The sequence below is a fragment of the Oculina patagonica genome, chromosome 6 (assembly GCF_052425735.1).
Source record: "Oculina patagonica isolate OP01 chromosome 6, crgOcupat, whole genome shotgun sequence".
NCBI lineage: Eukaryota > Metazoa > Cnidaria > Anthozoa > Scleractinia > Oculinidae > Oculina > Oculina patagonica.
The window spans coordinates 5459611-5479400 of record NC_135763.1 but is presented as its reverse complement, the minus strand read 5'-3'; the positions used below and the strand labels follow the sequence as shown (position 1 = coordinate 5479400).

At 37.6% G+C, this 19790-nt stretch overlaps 2 protein-coding genes across 2 annotated transcripts; both read left to right on the top strand.

Moving 5' to 3' along the window:
* The first annotated feature begins 3322 nt into the window (after window positions 1–3322).
* Window positions 3323–5469, top strand: LOC144656925 (uncharacterized). Its single transcript, XM_078517185.1, has 3 exons — window positions 3323–3590; window positions 4435–4539; window positions 5222–5469. The coding sequence occupies exons 1-3, from the start codon at window positions 3408–3410 to the stop codon at window positions 5333–5335; spliced, it is 402 nt and encodes a 133-aa protein (XP_078373311.1). The 5' UTR covers window positions 3323–3407; the 3' UTR covers window positions 5336–5469.
* A 3377-nt stretch (window positions 5470–8846) lies between these two features.
* LOC144656103 (uncharacterized) lies at window positions 8847–18879 on the top strand. The gene is made up of 9 exons (XM_078516327.1): window positions 8847–9023; window positions 9843–9965; window positions 10374–10544; window positions 11229–11342; window positions 11919–12083; window positions 12978–13130; window positions 14665–14835; window positions 17582–17686; window positions 18625–18879. Exons 1-9 carry the CDS (start codon window positions 8901–8903, stop codon window positions 18736–18738), a joined length of 1239 nt encoding a protein of 412 aa, XP_078372453.1. The 5' UTR covers window positions 8847–8900; the 3' UTR covers window positions 18739–18879.
* The last annotated feature ends 911 nt before the right edge of the window (window positions 18880–19790 follow it).

Genomic DNA, 19790 nt, shown 5'->3' with positions numbered 1-19790 from the left:
GGAAAATATGTGGGACAGGTAGGAAAGCCTTCACCGACAAAAATCAAACAGGCCGTAAAAGGGGAAAACATTTATTCGTGTGCTGGAGTGTGATATATTAGGATCAAAACTTCACATCAAATCAATTGCTGTAATACAGGCAGAGTGCGAGCAATATTATAGCTTTACGGGAGATTTTTTGCCTAAAGGGACGGCCACCAAAGAAAAGGGTTTTCCCTGAGGGGAAAGACATGTTTGGGTGTTCTGCACATAATAATGCAGCTCACTGATGACTCTAAAGCAAAGCCAACTTGCCCTCGACTGGCAAACAGGGTTTCCTGGAACAAAAACTGCAGTTCTTTAAATCACATTTAGGCGACACAGAAGTAAAACAGTCGTTATAACAGAACGAACATCAATCTTAAAGAAATAAACGTTGAATGAAAAATTGAAAATAACATTGTTTATAGTTAAAAATTATTTCTTAAGACATTTTATGCAGCAGTGATTAGAACGTTTCTGAATAATATATATATCGCTTGTTCGTTTCATGCTATTTTTTGACTGGTGATCAAGGCTAGATTTTGATAAAGGAGCCAAAAATGTACTAATTAACATAGTAAAATGTAAACAAATAGTCTACCAGCAAAGAATTACCATAACACTTTAAAATTAAGACCGATCTCAGAAATTCTTTTCTTGTTTAACGGAATAATTGTGGTAAATCGAAATGTGAAGTTATTTTGACCAATGCTTAAGTTTAAGGAAATATTCACAAACGATAGTTTTTCTGTTAGAATAAACCAGCGAGAACGTACGTTAAAGAAAGCTAAAAATTACCACAATAGACCATTTTTTAACGCTACCTTCGCAGCATTAGACGATAGTTCAAGTACTTCAGGCTTCATATATCATCGGTAGACGCTGGAGATCAAGGTTAGATTTTGAGATTTTCGCATCGTGAGAACGATGAAATTGCAGTTTTATGAAAAATCTGAACAAAATCATGATCATTCACTCAAACCCGGGATACTTGATTATAACATCGTATAGTTAAAACTGCTGTTTTATATTTTAGTACTAAGTAGCCGTAGCGCTTTGTCCGTTTAGATCTCCCGGCTATTAAAAACATGGGCAAGGTATTTAGGTTTTCGACATTCGGTCGCCATTTTGTCCACGCGCAATGTTTAATACACATAGCCAAAGTCGATCAGATAAACGGCACGCCGACACCAAAGTATGCTTGTTGTTGTCAGAAGATAAAGCAAGGACTCTTAGTATCGTATACAGCAAATAAAACTTGAAACACCTCTTATTTTGAGCTAAAATTAGGCCATAAATTGTGAAAAATATGTAAACAATCGATAGCAGAACTTCTCTGTCGTGCGCACTAGCCCATATCGACGCATGCGCACGCAAAATGCCCTCCTGCTTAGTGTAAAGACTGCAACTGAAGTTTCCCGGGACATGACTTCTTACCTAGTTTTTCTCAATCCCTTGATTTTTCTTGGTATTATATTTTATAAGTACCTGTTGCCGCAAATAAGAGAAGTAAAAAACAATCACTGCCATACAACCCCCCCCCCGGAGGGGGGGGGTACTCAAAAAAGTTTTATACGGGGAGGCTCCGCCCCAAGTTCTAACCCCTTACCCTTTTATACACCATTTTTGACAGAAATTGTACCCCTTTCGTATACCTTTAACTGAAAAAAGGTACCCCTCTCATATACCTGAGAGACATGGCGTGGACTTAAAATAGGACGTTTTCTTGTCATTTTTATGTGGCGCTTAATAAATTAAAATAATACAGCCATTATTGCGTCTGTTCGAAATATTTTAATTAAAGGCCCTTTTAAATAGCCAAACGACAGATTTCCATACGCTTTCATATACTTAAACTCGTGAAATCCCTACCCTTTTTGACCTGAAACCTGAAAAAGGTACCCCTTTCGGGCGGAGCCTCCCCATATAGGCCATTATAGGGAGTACCCCCCCCCCCCCCAGCATACAACAATTAAACATATATAATAAGAGGTTGAGTAACATATCGCGACCTGCCAGTGGTGGGCAGATCAAACGAGACACTAACAAATCACGAAATTACGCGAAAAGCGAGTTTAAAAAATGTTTATCATTCGAAATAGTACTCAGGTGAATTCAATGCTAATGGGTAACTCTGCGATGAACCAGCACCCGATCCAATAAGGGAGAGGTGTGTGTGGGGGGGGGGGGGAAGATAAACCTGGTCGCTTCTTGCTGAAGCCGTATGGGCCACTAGGCTTGATCCTGCACTTTACCTTAATTACTTCATGTCCCCTTTTGTTATTTGCCAGGGTAGAAGGGCGTTAATATTGAAAACCATGAGAAGCTGAGAAAATATGAAATTGAGATGTAACATATAATTATGTGTGACGTTCCTAAAAAATGGCATCACGTCAATCAGCCCCAACATAAAAATCGTATTTACTACATGCTCAGGAAGACTGTTAAAATCATGCCACGATTTGCTTATTGACATCCAAGGCCAGTACAGAGAAAGGAAATAGGTCGGAGAAAAAAAAACAATTTAATTTAGCTGGTGTCTAACTACTGTCTTTGACAGTGACCTGCGCAGGGACTGAGTGAGGGTTTTCTTTCCGCCAAGCATCTTTTCAAAGCTTATCTCCTAGCAAAATTCCTGGGAACGCTACTCCCTCCCTATACGAGACTCTGGTGTATCCATTTAATGAGTTGATCTGATGTTATTTGTTGGATCGAAACTGAGTAATCTGCCGTATGGTTTTATTAGGGTCTGCATGGGGTTTAACTGATAGCTGAGAATTGGTCAAAATTTTAACTGTCAACTGAGAAATGACACAGTTTTTTATTTGTTGGCTGAGATATGACACCTGAAAAATTTACTGATAGTTGAGAAATCGCCAACAATTTAAATGATAACTGAGAATCAAAGCATGCACCCCGATGCAGACCCTCTTTTATTTTTACAGTTAATCAAATAGACCACAACACATAGTAACAAGATGTCATCGAGGTTTAAACCTAAAACTAACAGGGAAGAAAAAGCAAAATGCAATTTGATTGAGGAGTATTCAGTTAAAAACCTTCTATAGCCATTAGTGGTTTCGTGAAGAATACTATCTTCTTCCAATGGTCATATACAAGAAGTCGAGCTTTTTTATGAATGGAGCTCTACACTGTAGTCAACTCGAGGCGAAATTTCATTCTTTTAAAAGAAACAACAGAGACATTTGGTCATGCCTGCTGCGCTTATGTAAGCGTAAATGTCAAACTGTCAAAAACATGTCGGAAGGCATGTGGATACAGTTGTTTGTTTCACCAACAGATGCATCTGACATGATCTTTGATCTACGAGAATCTAAAATAGTCAACGTTTCTGTGATCGTAATGTCCTGTCGAGAATCTTAGGTATGAAGATTCTGATCTATTTGAGTCTACTGTTCGCGGTGAGTTTGGCGTTGGCCAAAGCCAAAGTACCAGACGAAGAAATGAAGACATGGCAGTTCATGACTGATAGTGATGAAGGTCATAATGATGGTGAAGAGGGTGATGAAGACGCTTTTGGTGTTGAGCCCACTAAACATCCATACAAGGTAAGAAATTTGTGTAAATCTTATTTCATTTGTGTTTTTTTTTTAATTTGGACAATATATCTGAGGTTTGGAGGTGCGGTGGCCTAACGGTTAGTGCGCAGGAGTACGGATCGAGCGGTCCGTGTTCGAGCCCTGGCCGGGGCACTGCGTTGAGTTCTCGGGCAACACACTTTGCCTTCATACTGCCTCTCTCCACCCAGATGTATAAATGGGCACTGGCGAATTTACTGCTGGGTGTAAACAAACAAAAAACCTTTATTTAGACACGATGGGATAAAAAGCTACATAGCTTGTGGGGTCGTGTGGGTAACCCTGTGATGGACTAGCATTCCTGTGATGGACTAGCATTCCATCCGGGGGGGAGTAGAAATACTCCAAGTCGCTTCATGCTACGGCAAACAGGATAAGCTTCGGCCTGTTCATGATAAGCCAAAAGAGTCGAATGTAGACTTTACTCTTTATAGGTATTGCAGCATTTTATTGTTTATTTTTTCATTATTTATGTTTAAGGAAAATATTCAAACGTAAAATGTACCGTAAGCTATTTTGTGTAAATATATTTTAAATTTTCAATTATTTACATGATAAATGTCTCTTAAAACCGCATATGCAATATTACAACTACAAGGCACGCTGGTCCCGACAAAATATTTGAAATGGTGCGGCATTTTTTCTCTGAGCGACAAAGCTTTCTCGTGGGAAGGAGTATTTGAAGCTGTTACGCAAGCATACTAATGAGATCAATATATTTTGATTGAAAATTGTTTTGTTATAGTTTTTGGTAATAATCTTTGTAAAGGCAAGAAAGAGTACAAATAAAGTTGCTGTTGTTGTATTCTCATAGCAATGTCTTGAGGACTATCACGAATGCGTCCAAAACAGCTGCAAGATATGGGAGAGACAAAAGGCATGCCTACTGCAATTTTATCAATGTCAAAATGAATACACGGTGAGTCACTGACGAAGCTCGTCATGGAAATTGTATTGCAATGAATCAATCACATGCAATAGTTCACTTTTTTCTCTTGTTAATTAGGGTTACGTATTGTCTAAGGCCCACAAATTTCGATATATTGAAATTCTAACTTGGTTGTCCTACGCTTTTTGTTCCATGAGCAATTGCAAGGGTCACAAAGGATTATGGTCCTACACAACTGATTAAACATCAGTTTAATAGAGAAGCAAAACGTACAGCATTTCACGCTTTTAAAATAAGTATAAAGATGCAAATTATGGAAAATGAAAATGAATACACAACATGGCAACTTTCTCTCCAACAAAGAAGGGAACTGAGTTTGCTGAAAGTCATGTAAGAGATTATTAATCTGCGTAGCAGTCGTTTCCTTTTTAAGCGAACGAAGTTGCGAACGAGCGAAAAAAATGCGGAGCGGAAGAGGGGGAGGAGGGTGAAATGAACGAAACAAATTTCAGTAGAAGCAGTGCCATCTTTATTAGTGAAACAGAAGGAGTGAAAGGTGAGGAATAGTTACAACAATGTAAATATCTTTGTAATATTAATAATGTCTATTAAATCCTTAACTTTTCTTTAAAAATATATACACTGCTAGCAGTCAATTTTATTTTCACAAGCCAAAATGTAACACCACTTTGGATATCCTCTTCTTTTACAGGGAAAATGCAGGAAGCTTTACAAATCGACTGCGTGTTACAATCTGCTGGGGCATGCTACGTGTCGAAAGACGCTTATTCAGTGTTACGGCTCTGATAGTGATAAAGCGGACTGAACCGTCGTGGCAGATGCTAGAGCTACAGTCACTTGTAACATATATCTGTTATTAATAACCAAAAAAATCAATCTGTTTTGAGTTGCGAACGATATTGTTTAGTTCAGAAGAATAAACCAGGCTCATATTTCCAATTAATGTTACTTTTGTTTCAGTTATCACCGCAATCCTTGTGTTCAACAATTCTATCAATATGAAAGTGAAAATCTAAAATATATACCCGAGTTGAGACAGCGTCATTGAAGCGTGTCACAGCGTGGGAAAAACAAGCAGCTCCAAATGATTGAAGAAAAATATGACTTTTTACTAAATAATCAAGGCTAGCCGTCTTCAAACCTATTTTATTTTGATGTGCAAGCTCTTAGAACTTTAGTACGTCCATTTATGGGGGAATTCAATCGAAATTCAACAGTCTTTGGCCGCCAAATCGAAATTAAATTTGTTGTTTCGTGAGTTCGGATAATCATTCCTACGAAACTTTCGAATTAATTAGCTGTTGCTCAAAGAAAAATTTTCCAGTCTACAGAAAAAACTAATTTGATCTAATTTTGGTCAAATAGCACTGTTTGGGTCCAGAATTTATACGTTTTATGCTATTAACTTCAAATTTAATTTAAGAACACGCGCGAAGACTTATCCCGGCAAGCCGGGATAGCTCGGGCATAACCGTTTACATGGCAAAAAGCTATCCCGCCTAGAAGGGTGCCCCGGGCAAGCAGACCGAGTGCCCCGGCAAGGCGGGTTTCCCGTCTTGCATGTAAACGCTTCGATGCGTTCTCTAAAGAAACGTGTGAAAAGTTGGCTCGCCCAGGGTAGCTCGTTTAGCCGGGTAACTCGGTTAGCCGGGGCACCCGCCTTCCATGAGTAAACAGGCCCTAAGAAATTTCCAGGCTTGAACGGGATTCGAATCCTTGACCTCCGCTTACATCGGTGCAGTACTCTACCCACAGGCAGCCCTAGTTTTCACTATAAACCTCACAAATAACATGGCGTCAAATTTTATGGGTTTGACTGTGATTTTCTGCAAGACATCCATGGAGGTAGTAAAAAGTGAAAATTCTCAATAAATGGCTTACCTTAGTCCATAAGCGTGTGGCTTGCTTCCGGCTTCTGGTGTGGTTATTTTACCGATTTAACTAGATTAAAGCGATTTTTTTAATCCCGTTTTCTCTTCATAAGAAGGAAAAATGAGATTTAAAAAATCGCTTAAATCAAGTCAAATCGGTAAAATAACCATACCAACAGCAAGCAGCATACTTATGGAATAAGGTAAACCATTTGTATTGAGAATTTTCACTTTGAACTTCCTCCCTGGATGTCATGAAGAAAATTTCATACAAACCTTTATAATTCGTCGCCATGCTGTTTTTGTTGTTCAACGAGAAAGCTTGGGCTGCCTGTACTCTACCAATTGCAACTGATTATAAAACCAACTGGGGGCTGGTCACTTTGTGAGTTTGTACAAAATCCATACAAGATATGAAGGCGGATATAAGAAAAGTCACATATTTGACAGAACTGAGGCAAAAAGATTCAGTACACAAAAGGGATCAATTTAGGTTTCTGGGAAACTGCTCACCTACCCATTTTCCCAAACCTAACATTTTGCCCAAAGCGATAAGTAAGGGTTAATGTTAGGTTTGGGGCAGGGGTAGGTGAGCAGTTTCCCAGAAACCTAAATTGATCCCACAGAAGACCATTGCATAGGAACAGAAATAAATATCTTTATGAATTATTGTTTACGTTTCTGTTCCCGTGTCACAACTATACGTACAACAAGCTTGCACTGGCAACTTCCGTAGAGCTTTAAAAACAGGAAAAACGTCCTGTAACGTTGTATATATTCTGAGAACTGATGCCTTTACTTTGTTGAGCAGTGGAATTATATGCCACGTAAACAGACTCTACGGTTTAAACGTAATCCATTATTAAATCAGACAATGCGGCTTATCGTTGCCTATTTTTGCGGTTCTTAATTTTCGCTTTTGCAAAAAGATAGCGAAAGAAATAAATGAGAAAATTAATGACCCAAAATTTAATACCATACTTTGAGCCCTTTTGTTACAAACTAAACTGCTCACCTACCCCTCCCCAAAGAAGTCAGTTTACACGGTTATCCGTGTTCACGATCTCTTTCTCTGAATCCTACAACAGAGAGAAGAGAAAACATATCTCGGAATAGACTCTAAAGATTCTAAAACCATATTTAACAATAATATTGAACAAAACAATGACAAAAAAAACTTAAAACAGGTAGCATGTTCGCTTGCTGCAAAGTTTAACGTTACACTAAAATAGGTCAGTATATTTTACAATACGAAGTCAACACTTCAACAACTAAAAAGACACGCAAAAAAATGTTATTTGTGAAACCTTATGATGGAAAATCGGACATTCACAACAGACCTCCGCCCACTGCCGAAATAGTTTATGAAAACCTTCCATCATAACAGTCATATAACAGAAAATCTCACAACTAAACGCTTGTTAGGTAGCACGAAAAAAATCAAGTTGAATGCAACCGTAAATAATGAGAGCAGTATCGTAGACGTAGACCTAGCTATCATTGATTGTCTTTTCAAATGCGTCTGTAAGGGGTGTGTGTTGCTTTGCTTTGTTAATTGTTTTAGTACTAATATTTTGATATTGCTATACACAGAAGGCATTATTGTCTCCATTGAGGCTGTGCTTTCTCAGCTTAAGAAAAAAAACAACTCAGTATGCTATGCAAATAATGTTAAAGACAATACATGTCGCCCCCCCCCCAAAAAATAAAATGGACAAAAAGCTTTCCGTGCATTTTAGTCCACGGCCAAGTTATAAATTTCAAGAGCTGGAATGAATCGGGTGATCGGCTAGGTTTTGAATATGATATAGACTATAAGACTGAATGGCTATATGGGCTAAGATTAAAGCCAGTAAACTTATACATTGATTATACGTCGAGGTGTCACAAAACTTCTTCAGTTGAATACTACTGTAAGCACTCTATTGCGGAACAGCTTTTGTCGCCGAATGAAAACGAGCTTGTTTGATTTACCGGCTTAAAACAAGATAAAGGAACTTTTTTATTTATTCCAGCTGAGCTGATCAAACGTATTTTATATCAATTCTTTTCTCTACTTCAATGTTTGGTAACTAGTCTTGCAAACATAAATATCCCTTTTCTATGGAATATTCTTTCATAGTAAAAGGTATATTCTTTGTTTCTTGTTTAAATAAATTGCCTAAACGTTCAAACGATCAGTAAACACGTATTGTGGTAGTGTAACAAAAAGCGGTATTTTCTCCAAGGTTGTGCTTTCTCAGATTAACAAACACTGAGTTTGCCAATTTTTGTTTGTTGTTCTTTATGAATAAGTTCATCATAATACGCATAAATGAAACAATGTTGGCACCTTTAATGGGCAAACTCACTGAGCAAACTGTAATATTTAAGTGCACAAAGACAATACCTTTCCTTTTGTACGCAAAGACAAAACACATCACATATAAGGTCGAGCTTTATAGAAGGTACATTACACTTTCTCAAACCCAGAGTTACAGAGCTAAGAGAAATTCCAAGATGAAATCTTTTCTGGCCATTTTCGTGTTGGCCTTTATCGCTGGCCTTCGTGCCGATGATTTTGAAGAATTTCTATTGGCTGATGACGCTGAGGGCGGAGATACTGATAGACACCCTTATGTGGTAAGTATAGACCATCTTTTGAAATGAAATTTTGAGCCTTTTAAGGTAAATAATATCTAGCGTTGTTCACCTCTTTTTTTTCTCTTTTTTGATTGCTTGATTGATCAAAAAAGTACGTATGCACGCCTTTTACCTTCTAGACGGACCTTTAGATTATATTTTGAGCTTCAAAGGTCAAAAATATCTAGCGTTGTTTCCTTTTTTAAAAAAAAAAATCAAGCTACCTATTTACATTTCAAAATAGAATATATTTATTGCTTGATTGATTAAGAAAGTACGTATGCACGCCTTTAACTTCAAGACGAACCTTTATATTATATTTCGAGCTTCAAAGGTCTCAAATGTCTAGCCTTGTTCACTTCTTTAAAAACATTAAGCTACCTGCTTAAAAGTTACATTTCAAGACAAAATATATTGCTTGTTTGCTTGATCAAGAAAGTACCGACGCATAGACACCTTTTTACTTCTGGACGGAGCTTAACGATGGGTGATTGTTACACATAGTAAAATACCTGAATTCAAACTGTATAATTTCAAGTCTTTTTAGGCGACAAAAATGCAAGTGTTTAGGAGGCCACGCCAAAAAGACATTCAATGAGAAGAAAATCACTAGTCAGTACACAGCTGGGAAACGTTATGTTTTTACTGCATTTGTCATCTCTTAAATACATGTATTTTCCTTGATCATTAACTCGATCTTGCAACCTGAGGAGAAACGTGATGCCATCGAGCTGTTAACTCGATAAAAAATTGTTTTCACTTCCATTGGGTTCCTTTTAAAGCACATGTGATTAACATGTTCATGTTTTTTTTCTTCAGCAATGCAAAATCGACCTGTATGACTGCATTAAGGCTGGCACCCCGAAGCTCGAATGTGCGAAGAAGTACAAATCATGCATGTCTGTGCTGATGCCAACCGTACCAACCGTACCACCATTTGTAGTAAGTAGGAGTGTAGGAGTGTAGCTGAACTGTGAAAATAATAATAAGCATTTGGTTGATTTCTCATATTTCTGGTTCCCGCGTTGGTTTCGTCGCTTTCTTTCGTTTTTCCTTTTTTTTTATCTTAGTGCTTTTCTCTTTTTACATTTTTTATTAATTTGTTTAGATGCTATGAGCTGAAAAAAATGGGCTACCCTACTTAAATAAAGTTTTACTTTACTTACATTAGTACGGACGTAGATGTGCAAATTATTATAATTTAAAGAACAACTAAAAGAGCGATAAATTCTCTTTCACCTTTTTTTTTGGAATTTTTTCTTTTCATTTTCTATTTTTACATTAACAGTACATCACTTCAAAACTACATTACAATACATCATCGTATGATTTGTTTTCTTCTTTTTACAGACAGCGTGCAATGCCAACTTAAAACAGTGTCTGAAAGATGCGCCATGGCTTCTTGGCAAAGGACAGTGTTTCGTTAAGTATGGCAAATGCCTCGTCAACAAAGGACCATCTGTGGGTGAGGTTGTAATGGATACCAGTGACGACGGAGAATCTGATAGACACCCTTACGTGGTAAGTACAGTAAAAACCCGCGAGTAAGAACCTAACATTTAAGAACCTGTTAGGCTAAAATTTGCAAATTAGATACCATTTTTATAGGAACCTATTTAGCCTCAAATTTGGAAACAGGTTCTTATTTTCTAAAATTGATTAAAAATGTAATTACTTTTGGGAAATAAGAAAACCCTTTGGACAAAGCATTACTGTGCATGTTTGTCATGTCATATTCTTAGTGATTAGTGCTTCATTTTTACATAAGTACTTATGTGGTATGCAAATTTTATACAAGGAATTGGCCCCCCCGAATACCACTAAAAACTCTATAACAATATTGAATTTTTTTCCTCCGATTAAGAACCTATTATGAACCTAATTAGCCTAAATTTGTGTTTATAACCCTTTATGTAAGAACCTGTTTAGGCTAACCTAAAAAATAATAGGTTCTTACTCGCGGGATTTTACTCTATGCCGCATTAGTGAACTAAAAGTTAATTAACCCATTAATTCCCAAACTCGAAGTACAAATTCTTCCTACTGGTAACCATGCATGTCCTGTAATGTTAGTTCTGTGAAGTTGGAATGGATGAACATGATATTTTGTTAAATGAGTTCCATAAATCAGAAAGGAAAAATTCTGCGTTGGCAAATTATGGGACTTTAAGGTTAACCCAAACAAGCACATGTTTTGTTCTTAAGCAATGCAAAATCGACCTGTATGACTGCGTTAACGCTGTAAAAGGGAAGCTTGAATGTTTGAAGGCATACAAGACCTGTATGGCTGTGCTGATACCGACCATACCACCATTTGTGGTAAGTGCACTGCTGCATAGAAAAATAATTTTAACGGAATCCGCGAGGACATCGAGTATTGATTGGGCAAATCGTGTTCCAAAATTCTTTACCTCTCGCTGCAAACTTTTGTGTTACTGTTTCAAATATCCTATTAAAAGAAATCATTTCTAGCAACACCAAACATCAAAAACAAATTTCGACTGAAGTTCCACTACAAAATAGCTACACGTTAGATTTAACCTGTAGTTTACATAGTTCTTGTGAACTTTGAAATTCATTTCTGAGCCGCTGATAATTACAAAAAATTGTGGTTGGTGTTATCACGAATAATTTATTACAGCTTTAGCTTTTTAAACGGGTAGAAAATTACAAAATGTGATATAAATTATTCTGGTACTCAATATTTGTCCAACTAAAATACTGAAAAAATACTAAAAGACTGATAAGTCTGTTGATCTCTTTTTAATTTGCCTTACCAGTCATTCACGCTGAAAGTGACTTTAATACAAATAGTTTTGAAATAATTCCTTCAAACTTACTGTGGACATTCCACTGATACCTTTCTGTACTTTTTTTAAAATTCATTTTTGCTAGATAACCTGCAAAAATAATATGAAACAGTGTCTAGCCGGAGTGTCTGGAATCAATATTAAGGCCAGAGCACAGTGCTTTGTAGAATTTGGCAAGTGTCTCGTGAACAAAGGACCCAGCGAGGCTGTAGTGATGGATGCCGCTGAAGACGACAGACACCCTTTTGTGGTAAGTATTTAATTTCGAAAAAGGTTAATGATTCCTACCATTACCCGAAAAAGGGTGAATTTTGACAAGCGTTTGTTTTATCAGTGGACTTTTTTAAATTTTATTTGCGATAAAAAGCCCAAGTTTGTCTATCTTACTGGTTGTTTTGCTCTGCCAAAATTTTTATTCCCGTGACTGAAATGAGGTGAGTGACGTAAGGGAAGTGAAGTGAAATAGGGAAATGATTAAGAGAAGTGACGACAAGTTTCGTGAAGTGGCGTGAAGGGATGTGGAGTGATGTGACATAACGGGACGTAAAGGAAGAGACGATGATCGATGAAAAAGAACTGGACTGCAATGAATTGTAATGAAGTGAAAGGAAACATAAAGCAGTACAAAAGCAGTACAAAACCTGATATGTGATTTTGTGTGCTTTATTTAATGATAACTGCTATCAAGATAAAAAGAAAACAAGAAACAAAGACGGCGACGAACGGAAACGCATAAATACAGGGCCGTAACTAGCAAGAGGCAAGATGAGGCATTTGCCTCGTCTAAATTTTTACCCAAAATTAAAAAATTAAATCTGTTCAGTTGGGACAATAATCCCCAGTTGATGAAGATTGAATTTTCTCAAGAAATACCTCATAAAAATATCTCTGAAAGAGATCCAGAGCTTCTAACTTTCAAAATTTTCTGACGGGTGTGCCCTAGAACCCACTATCAAAATCTTGCCTCGTTTATGGCAAAGGTCTTCTTACAGCCCTTAAATAGTCAGTATATGATCACAGAACTTAAATCATTGCTTTGAACTTTAATTTTTTTTTATCACATCGCGTTTCTAAGTCATTTGTGTTGTGCATTTTTCGCAATGTTAAACACAAATCCATACATTGTCTGTTCTTTAATCCTTAGCAATGCAAAATCGACCTGCGTGACTGCTTTAGGGCTGGTATTAAAGGAAAGTTCGAATGTTTGAAGGATTACAAGAACTGTATGGCTGTGCTGTTACCGACCTTACCACCATTACCGACTTTACCACCATTACCGACCATACCACCATTTGTGGTAAGTCCAGAACTTCAGTGGAATGTAGCTTTAAAGTGATCATCAACAGGTTACTCCATAGTGTTTATATTACACAAATATATAGAGGGTATTACACGGTGGCGAGAAAAAATGAATTTTTTATGTTCGAGTGGCAGAAACGATATCTCACGAGTGAGCGAAACGAGCGAGTAAGATATCGTTTTTGCCACGAGAACATAAAATTCGTATCTTTGAGCCAACGTGTAATGTTTTTTATTATATGAAGACCAGGTGTAGCTGATGTTACCGATTGTTATTTCATTGTTTTCGAATAATCGAGCCTGTTTTACAAATCAGCGTTCGTCTTCATAGAAAATACCAAAACACCAAACAAAAACCGCCACTCGGGTCCCGGATGGAGTGGCGTATGGAATCAACGAGTGGTTTAGTTCCCAGTAAAACACTCTCCTCCATATAATAAATTCATATAAGGAAGCTTAAGAAAAGTTTGAAAATAACCAGGTATTAAAAACATCAATAATTAAAAACAGTTACATTAAGGGTGGTTGGAGGGGGGGGGGGGAGGGGGGTTAAGTTTTACATGAACATCTTGCCCATAAGCAGACAACTAGTAAACGGGGTAAAAAACCTAAACAATTCACGAGAATGGTAAGCCAGCTGCGGTACGCGTGCAGGCTACACTTGCATATGACGAACTTTGACTTTGTCTAACACGGTCACTGAAGTACTTTATTACATTTCCATCTTTGATTTTACTCAAACTTTTCAAAATTTCAAAAAGAGATGACCATATAACGCGTCTATATATTTTTAAAATAATCATTATTCTTATTTTAGTGGTATGGGTAGCGTTTTTCTTACATTTGCAGTTAAGAAGTAGTTTAAGTATGCTTATTACTTTTTTAATTTACAGCAAAATGCAATATGAATTATTCTTTTATTTACCAACCAAAATACCTTCCATAAAAAAGACAGTTTTTATAGCCTGGTACACCCTTGTGCAATAAGCACAAGCATAAGCATAAAGAAACTCGTATGTGAACCAGCAGGAAAAAAAGCAAAAAAAAATTGTTCTTTTGCTTTTGCTTATGCTTGTGTTACGTGAGTGCCTATTTGTAAAATAAGCGCAAGCACAAGCAAAAGCACAAGCATAACTAAGCAAAATGAAGTTCCTTTCCGGGATCCCTTGTCGATTATTTCCAAGAGAATTGGCCCATGCGCAAGAGCTCGGGTCAATTCAATAAAACATTCACAAGTGTAGCTTTTGTTTTCGACCTCTAAAACAATAGCTGCACTTGCAAAATTACACGTGTAAATGTTTTATTGAATTGCCCCCTGGCTGTTCACATGAGTTCCATTATTCAATGTTTGCCAGGATAACCAAACCACTGATCATTAGTATGTCGTCCTTTGCTTGTGTTATCTCAAGTGAAAACATCGTTGAGTTTATGCTCGCGCTTATGATTGGGCTTATCCAGCAAGTGTGAACCAGAATTAAGAGTATGCGTCCTTTTTAATTTTAGAAAATAACGCATGGATGGTGTTTTAACAGGTTGCCTGCTCCAATGACTTAAAGCAGTGTGTTAAAGACAGTCCAGGATTTGTAAACAAAACGAGGTGTTTAAAATCTTACTACAAATGTCTCAAAAACAAAGGACCCGCTGAAGTTGCGCTGGATGCGATGGAAGACATGGGGCAAGTGGAGGATGTGAACGGTTTTGCGGTAAGATTTACAATAAACAAACGTATGGATACAAAAAAAGACAAAATTTATAAAGAACAGAGTGTAATATAATTAATCGTATCCATCACAAAATTCTCGATTTTGATTGGCACTGCGCGAGCCTATTTGTCGTGTAATTAGCGCGTGATCACGTGGGTGTTCAATTACAGGTATCCAATTTGAAGACACCTGTAATTGGACACCTACGCCATTTGCGCGTCAATCACGTGCACTTAAATGGGTTCTTTCTTTCTTGTTGTTTTCTTGCTGTTTGTACAACCAATTAAATTACCATTGACTTTTCCACACAAAAAGGTTCTCAAAGACTTCCTAGCCTCCAATTTTTGTTATTGATACGATCAATCAGTAATTGGATATCGTATCGTACAATTCAGAGAGTAATCGTGCTTGTAATTTTAAATCGGACTCGCGCGTCGCGCTCGGGCGATTTTGAGGATACAGTAGAGACAGAATTGAGGGGCTTAAACCAAAGCTGGAACACCATCCAACAGCTGGCCAAAGACAGACAGCAGTGGAGGACCTTTGTTGCTGCCCTACGTGCCAGTGGGCACAATGGGCAGTGAGTGAGTCCAATAACTATTACGTATATGCTAGAAGCTGAAAGAAATTCAAGTTCTCAATTTGACATCAGAGAAAAAATTATCAGAAGTCTATTAACAGCTATATAAGCAGAGTAACATTCTAGTTGTTGTTGTTTGTTTGGTTGTTTGTTTTTTACCATAAATATATAATAGTAATAGCAAAGAGTGTAGTCCAATTCGGTCTGTTTTTTTTTTTTTGTTTTTTTGTATTCATTTAGAAAATAACACCCCACACAAAAAAAAAATACTTACAATATTACAACGCTATTTACAAAATACTATTTACAATTCACAATACAGTGGCAACGGATCAGAAATATTACAAATTAATATAAGAAGCGGTGGAAATCTTTACTAAACAATATAAAGAAACTATATACTACACATAGGTGAAGGGTCTGTAATCATACGAATTATTGACACAATCGGACGACCGCGTAGCCGGAGTCCGATTTGTTTAATCACAAGTATGTTTACAGACAGAATTGGACGACAAGAAGTCCTCTAATCATAAGTATAACAAAATGAGAGGAAAAAATTAGACAAGCGAATCTTGTTGAGGATTTAGTCCTCACTATGACAAAAATGCCATTTTTAAAACTGAAGGTTTTAGAAATATCAATGAATATTCAGTCACAATAAGGAATTAAATAAAAAGTGCACGCATGCGCGGTATTCGAACATTGTTTTTGGACACCCTGTTATTGAACACCTTGTAATTGGATACAGTTATTGGACATTTCAACTGCGCGCGCCAATCTGGAGAAAATAGGCCGTGCTTAGAACCAATCAGATATGATTAGTAATAGTAATTGGACTGAGTGGAGTACAATTCAAGGAGTTATCGGGCGAGTCATTTCGAAATTACGAGCACGATTACTCTCTGAATTGTACGACACGAGGTTCAATTACTAATTAATCGTGTCAATAACAAAATTCGAGGTTAGGAAGTCTTAAGGAACCTTTTCTGTAAGAAAAAAGCCAAAGGTAAATTCAATCGGATGCACAAAAAGTTAGAAAACAGCAAGAAAAAACCCAATCAAATGCGCATGATTGACGCGCGGATGGCGTAGGTGTCCAATTACAGGTATCCAATTTGAGGTTGCTCGGCAAAAATGATGCCTGTTATTGGACACCCACGTGATCGCGCGCCGATTACGCGACAAATAGGCGCGCCAGAACCAGTCAAAATCGAGAATTTTGTTATAGATACGATTAACCTAGTTACATAATCATGATTACCCTGGTTATGCATATCAGCTCGAGATTTCTATGAGGTGATAGTTTATGAGGCCGAAGACTTACTCGACTTTTACATCATAGAAATCATAAGCGAATAATCTAATTGTTTTAGTAGCAGTATTCTAACTCATTTTCCTACATATTACAAACTTTTGCAAAATCGCGCGCGGACTAAATTTTCATTTAAAACTGTCAGTTGTGTACGCAAGCTCATCAGTTCATTTTGTAATTGGCGTTTCAAACTCGTGTAATGGTGAATTTATTTCTTAAATTCATTTCTTCTTGGGGGTTGAATAATGCAATAATGTTTCTCGAAACTTTCTCCAAAACGTCGCAGAAAAGAGAAAATGTCGCCATTCTGAAAACGACCTTCGTCCACTGCACACTAATTAAGAGTTAGACGGCAAGCTAGAGGTTTCTACCGGCTGATAGTTGGCGAGGGGCGAAGCCCCGAGGCAACTATCAAAAGCCGGTTGAAACCGAGAATGAGCCGTCTAATTGATTTAGCATGACACAGTGGCTGATCTATTTAACACACAATATGGCTAGTTTGATTTGTTGAAGAATTTGTTGATAAAATTCAGCGAAAAACTGGGCGCGCGCTCCGAGAGCCGTCTATCGATCGAAAAAAAAAAAAAACCCAAACCCCCCAAAACACAAAACCTCAACTCCCGTCTAATTTATAGAAGGCACCTGTGTGGTGTAGCCAATCAGATAGTGCGTTTTGCCAATAGACGCTTAACCAATCAGGTTGCAGCATTTGCATAAGTAAACTTGTAGAATTGTACTAACAACATCAAATACTCCCAATTCCTTTGTATCCCCTTGTCCCCCAAGGTTGCTAACCATTGAACAATTTTAGCTCAATCGTTACCATTTATATTCTTTTTTTTTTAACGCAGCAATGCCAGAAGAACTTCTACCTGTGTTACAAAGAAGGAAAGGACATTGACACATGTAAAAACGAATACAAAACTTGTATGGAAGCGCTGATCCCAAATTATGTGGTACGAAAAGATAGCAATTATGCTTCTGTTTATTCGGTCTTATCATCAACTTGATTCTTCAGCCTCGAAAATTTAGCTTACTGGCTCCAAAATAAGTGGTTAAATACACATTGTTGTTCCGCAGGATGGCGTTAGCTTAATTGCCACAGATTTCAGGGTTATAAGCGCGACATTTTACACAACTGGGTTAAGATGAATAGTTCTGGTCTTTTGTCTCAAAAGCAAACACGCGGCCACTAGAATGCAAAAACAAAACTTAAACTGAACAAAATGTGATGAAAATTCGAGTTAATTTTATCGATTTCGTCTTTGTTAGGAAGTTTTTACTTGAGAAATATCGCTCTGATCTGGAAAACTGCCGTTCTATAACATCGATAGTTTATCCTAAAATAATCTGCTTAATATGGTAATGATCATGATAACGATAACAGTTCTGATCACGATATACAGCTATTTCAATAAACGTTGTCGGTTCAAAGCTTAAAGCTAAAAGGCAAGACCGTATGGCGTTCTGGGTATTCACTACAAATTTGCATATAAGCTTCATTAAGCATCATCGCACGTGGAGAATTCACGAGTTTGTTTTTTCCTCTCAGGAGGACTTTCTGTAGCTTTACCTTCACTGTCGCTTGGTTCTGAGTTTTGAAAATTCTTCTTAAATTCAGTGTGGCTAAAACCACCTTGTTTCACATGTCTAAAGAAATAGAAAACGTGCAAATTCGCGTTTGTCATGTCATTATATATTTTAGTATTCAGCACGTGCAGTTGCGCCCTCTTCTTCTACCCATACTGCCCTTCAGTCTTGTCTTTAAGCTTTGATCCGGACAACGTTAATTGAAATAGCTGTATAATGATAATAATAATATACATTTCTATATCGCAAAAACTATACTAATAGAGGTTGCTGCTGAAACTTGTTATATCCTTTTCATTTACAGAAGCAGTGCTATGCTAAAGCCAAAGAGTGTTTTGCAAGTGCAAACGGCATGAAAGAAAAGTATATGTGCGCTAAGCAGCTTGGAAAGTGTCTAAACAATGGCGCTTCCAGCTAGGCTATTCAAGTGGCCTCAAATGATTGATTGAGCGCGTACTGGATGAATCTGTTGTGGTGGACATGAAACATTAAAGACGAAACAAACTGTAGATGTCAATATAGCAAAATAGATCAGAATAAAAAGAACATTAAAAGACAACTGTGGTGTTTTTCTGCTTATACTTTACTTATCTCTTTCTCGGAGCTTGGCTTTTGTCAATTTGCTGCTAACGCTTAGCTGTTAAGGTCGAGACACACTAGGCGACACGTCGCTGCAAAACGTCGCGGCGACATATTGCTGCGACATTTCGCCTCGTGTGACATGCGACAAACTATGTCGCTGCGACAGAATTTTGTCGCCGCGATGTGTCACACGAATTCAAAATGGTTTGAATTCGTGCGACACATCGCAGCGACAAAATGAGCGATAGCAGCGTTGTCGCAGCGTGTGTACACGTCTGCGACAAGTCGCTGCGACAAAATGTGAGTTAACCAATGAGAGCACGTCATGTATTTTCGCCCTATTGAATATGGAAAACTTGTTCGCATTCCCACTCTTTCAAATTCGCCGTTTGTGCACCAAACACCTTGTCGTAGCGACTTGTTTTTAAGCAGTACACACGGAGCGACTTGTCGCATAGTGTGTCCCGACCTTCAGCATAATCTACAATGTTGGACAAAACTAGTTATAACAAACGTATTTCACACAATTTTTTTGCAAACAGTTCATCCCCCTCTGCCGCTGCTGAACATTGTTTCATTGGGTTTGCCGTTCGCCATCATTTACTGTTCTTGATTTTTTTTCTCTTCTTTGTGCTCGTGTTCTATAATGGTTAACTGAGCTTGAATTTTGTTGCGATTACATGGCGAATTTTAGTCTCCCTCGCAGCCGGTTTTAGTGTCGCTACCCGCGAGGGAGACTAGGGCGAATTTCATCCCCCGTTCAAGTTGAACACTTTTAAAACTAAAAACTTTATCATGGCCGCCATTTTCTTTCGTTGAAAACCATCACTGCGCATCCCTAAGCTCACATTTCCGACTGGGCTGAAATTGAATGCGATTACATGAGGT

Coding starts and splice junctions, on each gene's coding strand:
- LOC144656925 (XM_078517185.1), top strand. CDS start 3,408: ATGAAGATTCTGATCTATTTGAGTCTACTGTTCGCGGTGAGTTTGGCG. Junction 3,591..4,434: donor CCACTAAACATCCATACAAG/GTAAGAAATTTG, acceptor GTATTCTCATAG/CAATGTCTTGAGGACTATCA. Junction 4,540..5,221: donor AATGTCAAAATGAATACACG/GTGAGTCACTGA, acceptor CTTCTTTTACAG/GGAAAATGCAGGAAGCTTTA.
- LOC144656103 (XM_078516327.1), top strand. CDS start 8,901: ATGAAATCTTTTCTGGCCATTTTCGTGTTGGCCTTTATCGCTGGCCTT. Junction 10,545..11,228: donor CTGATAGACACCCTTACGTG/GTAAGTACAGTA, acceptor TTTGTTCTTAAG/CAATGCAAAATCGACCTGTA. Junction 11,343..11,918: donor CGACCATACCACCATTTGTG/GTAAGTGCACTG, acceptor CATTTTTGCTAG/ATAACCTGCAAAAATAATAT.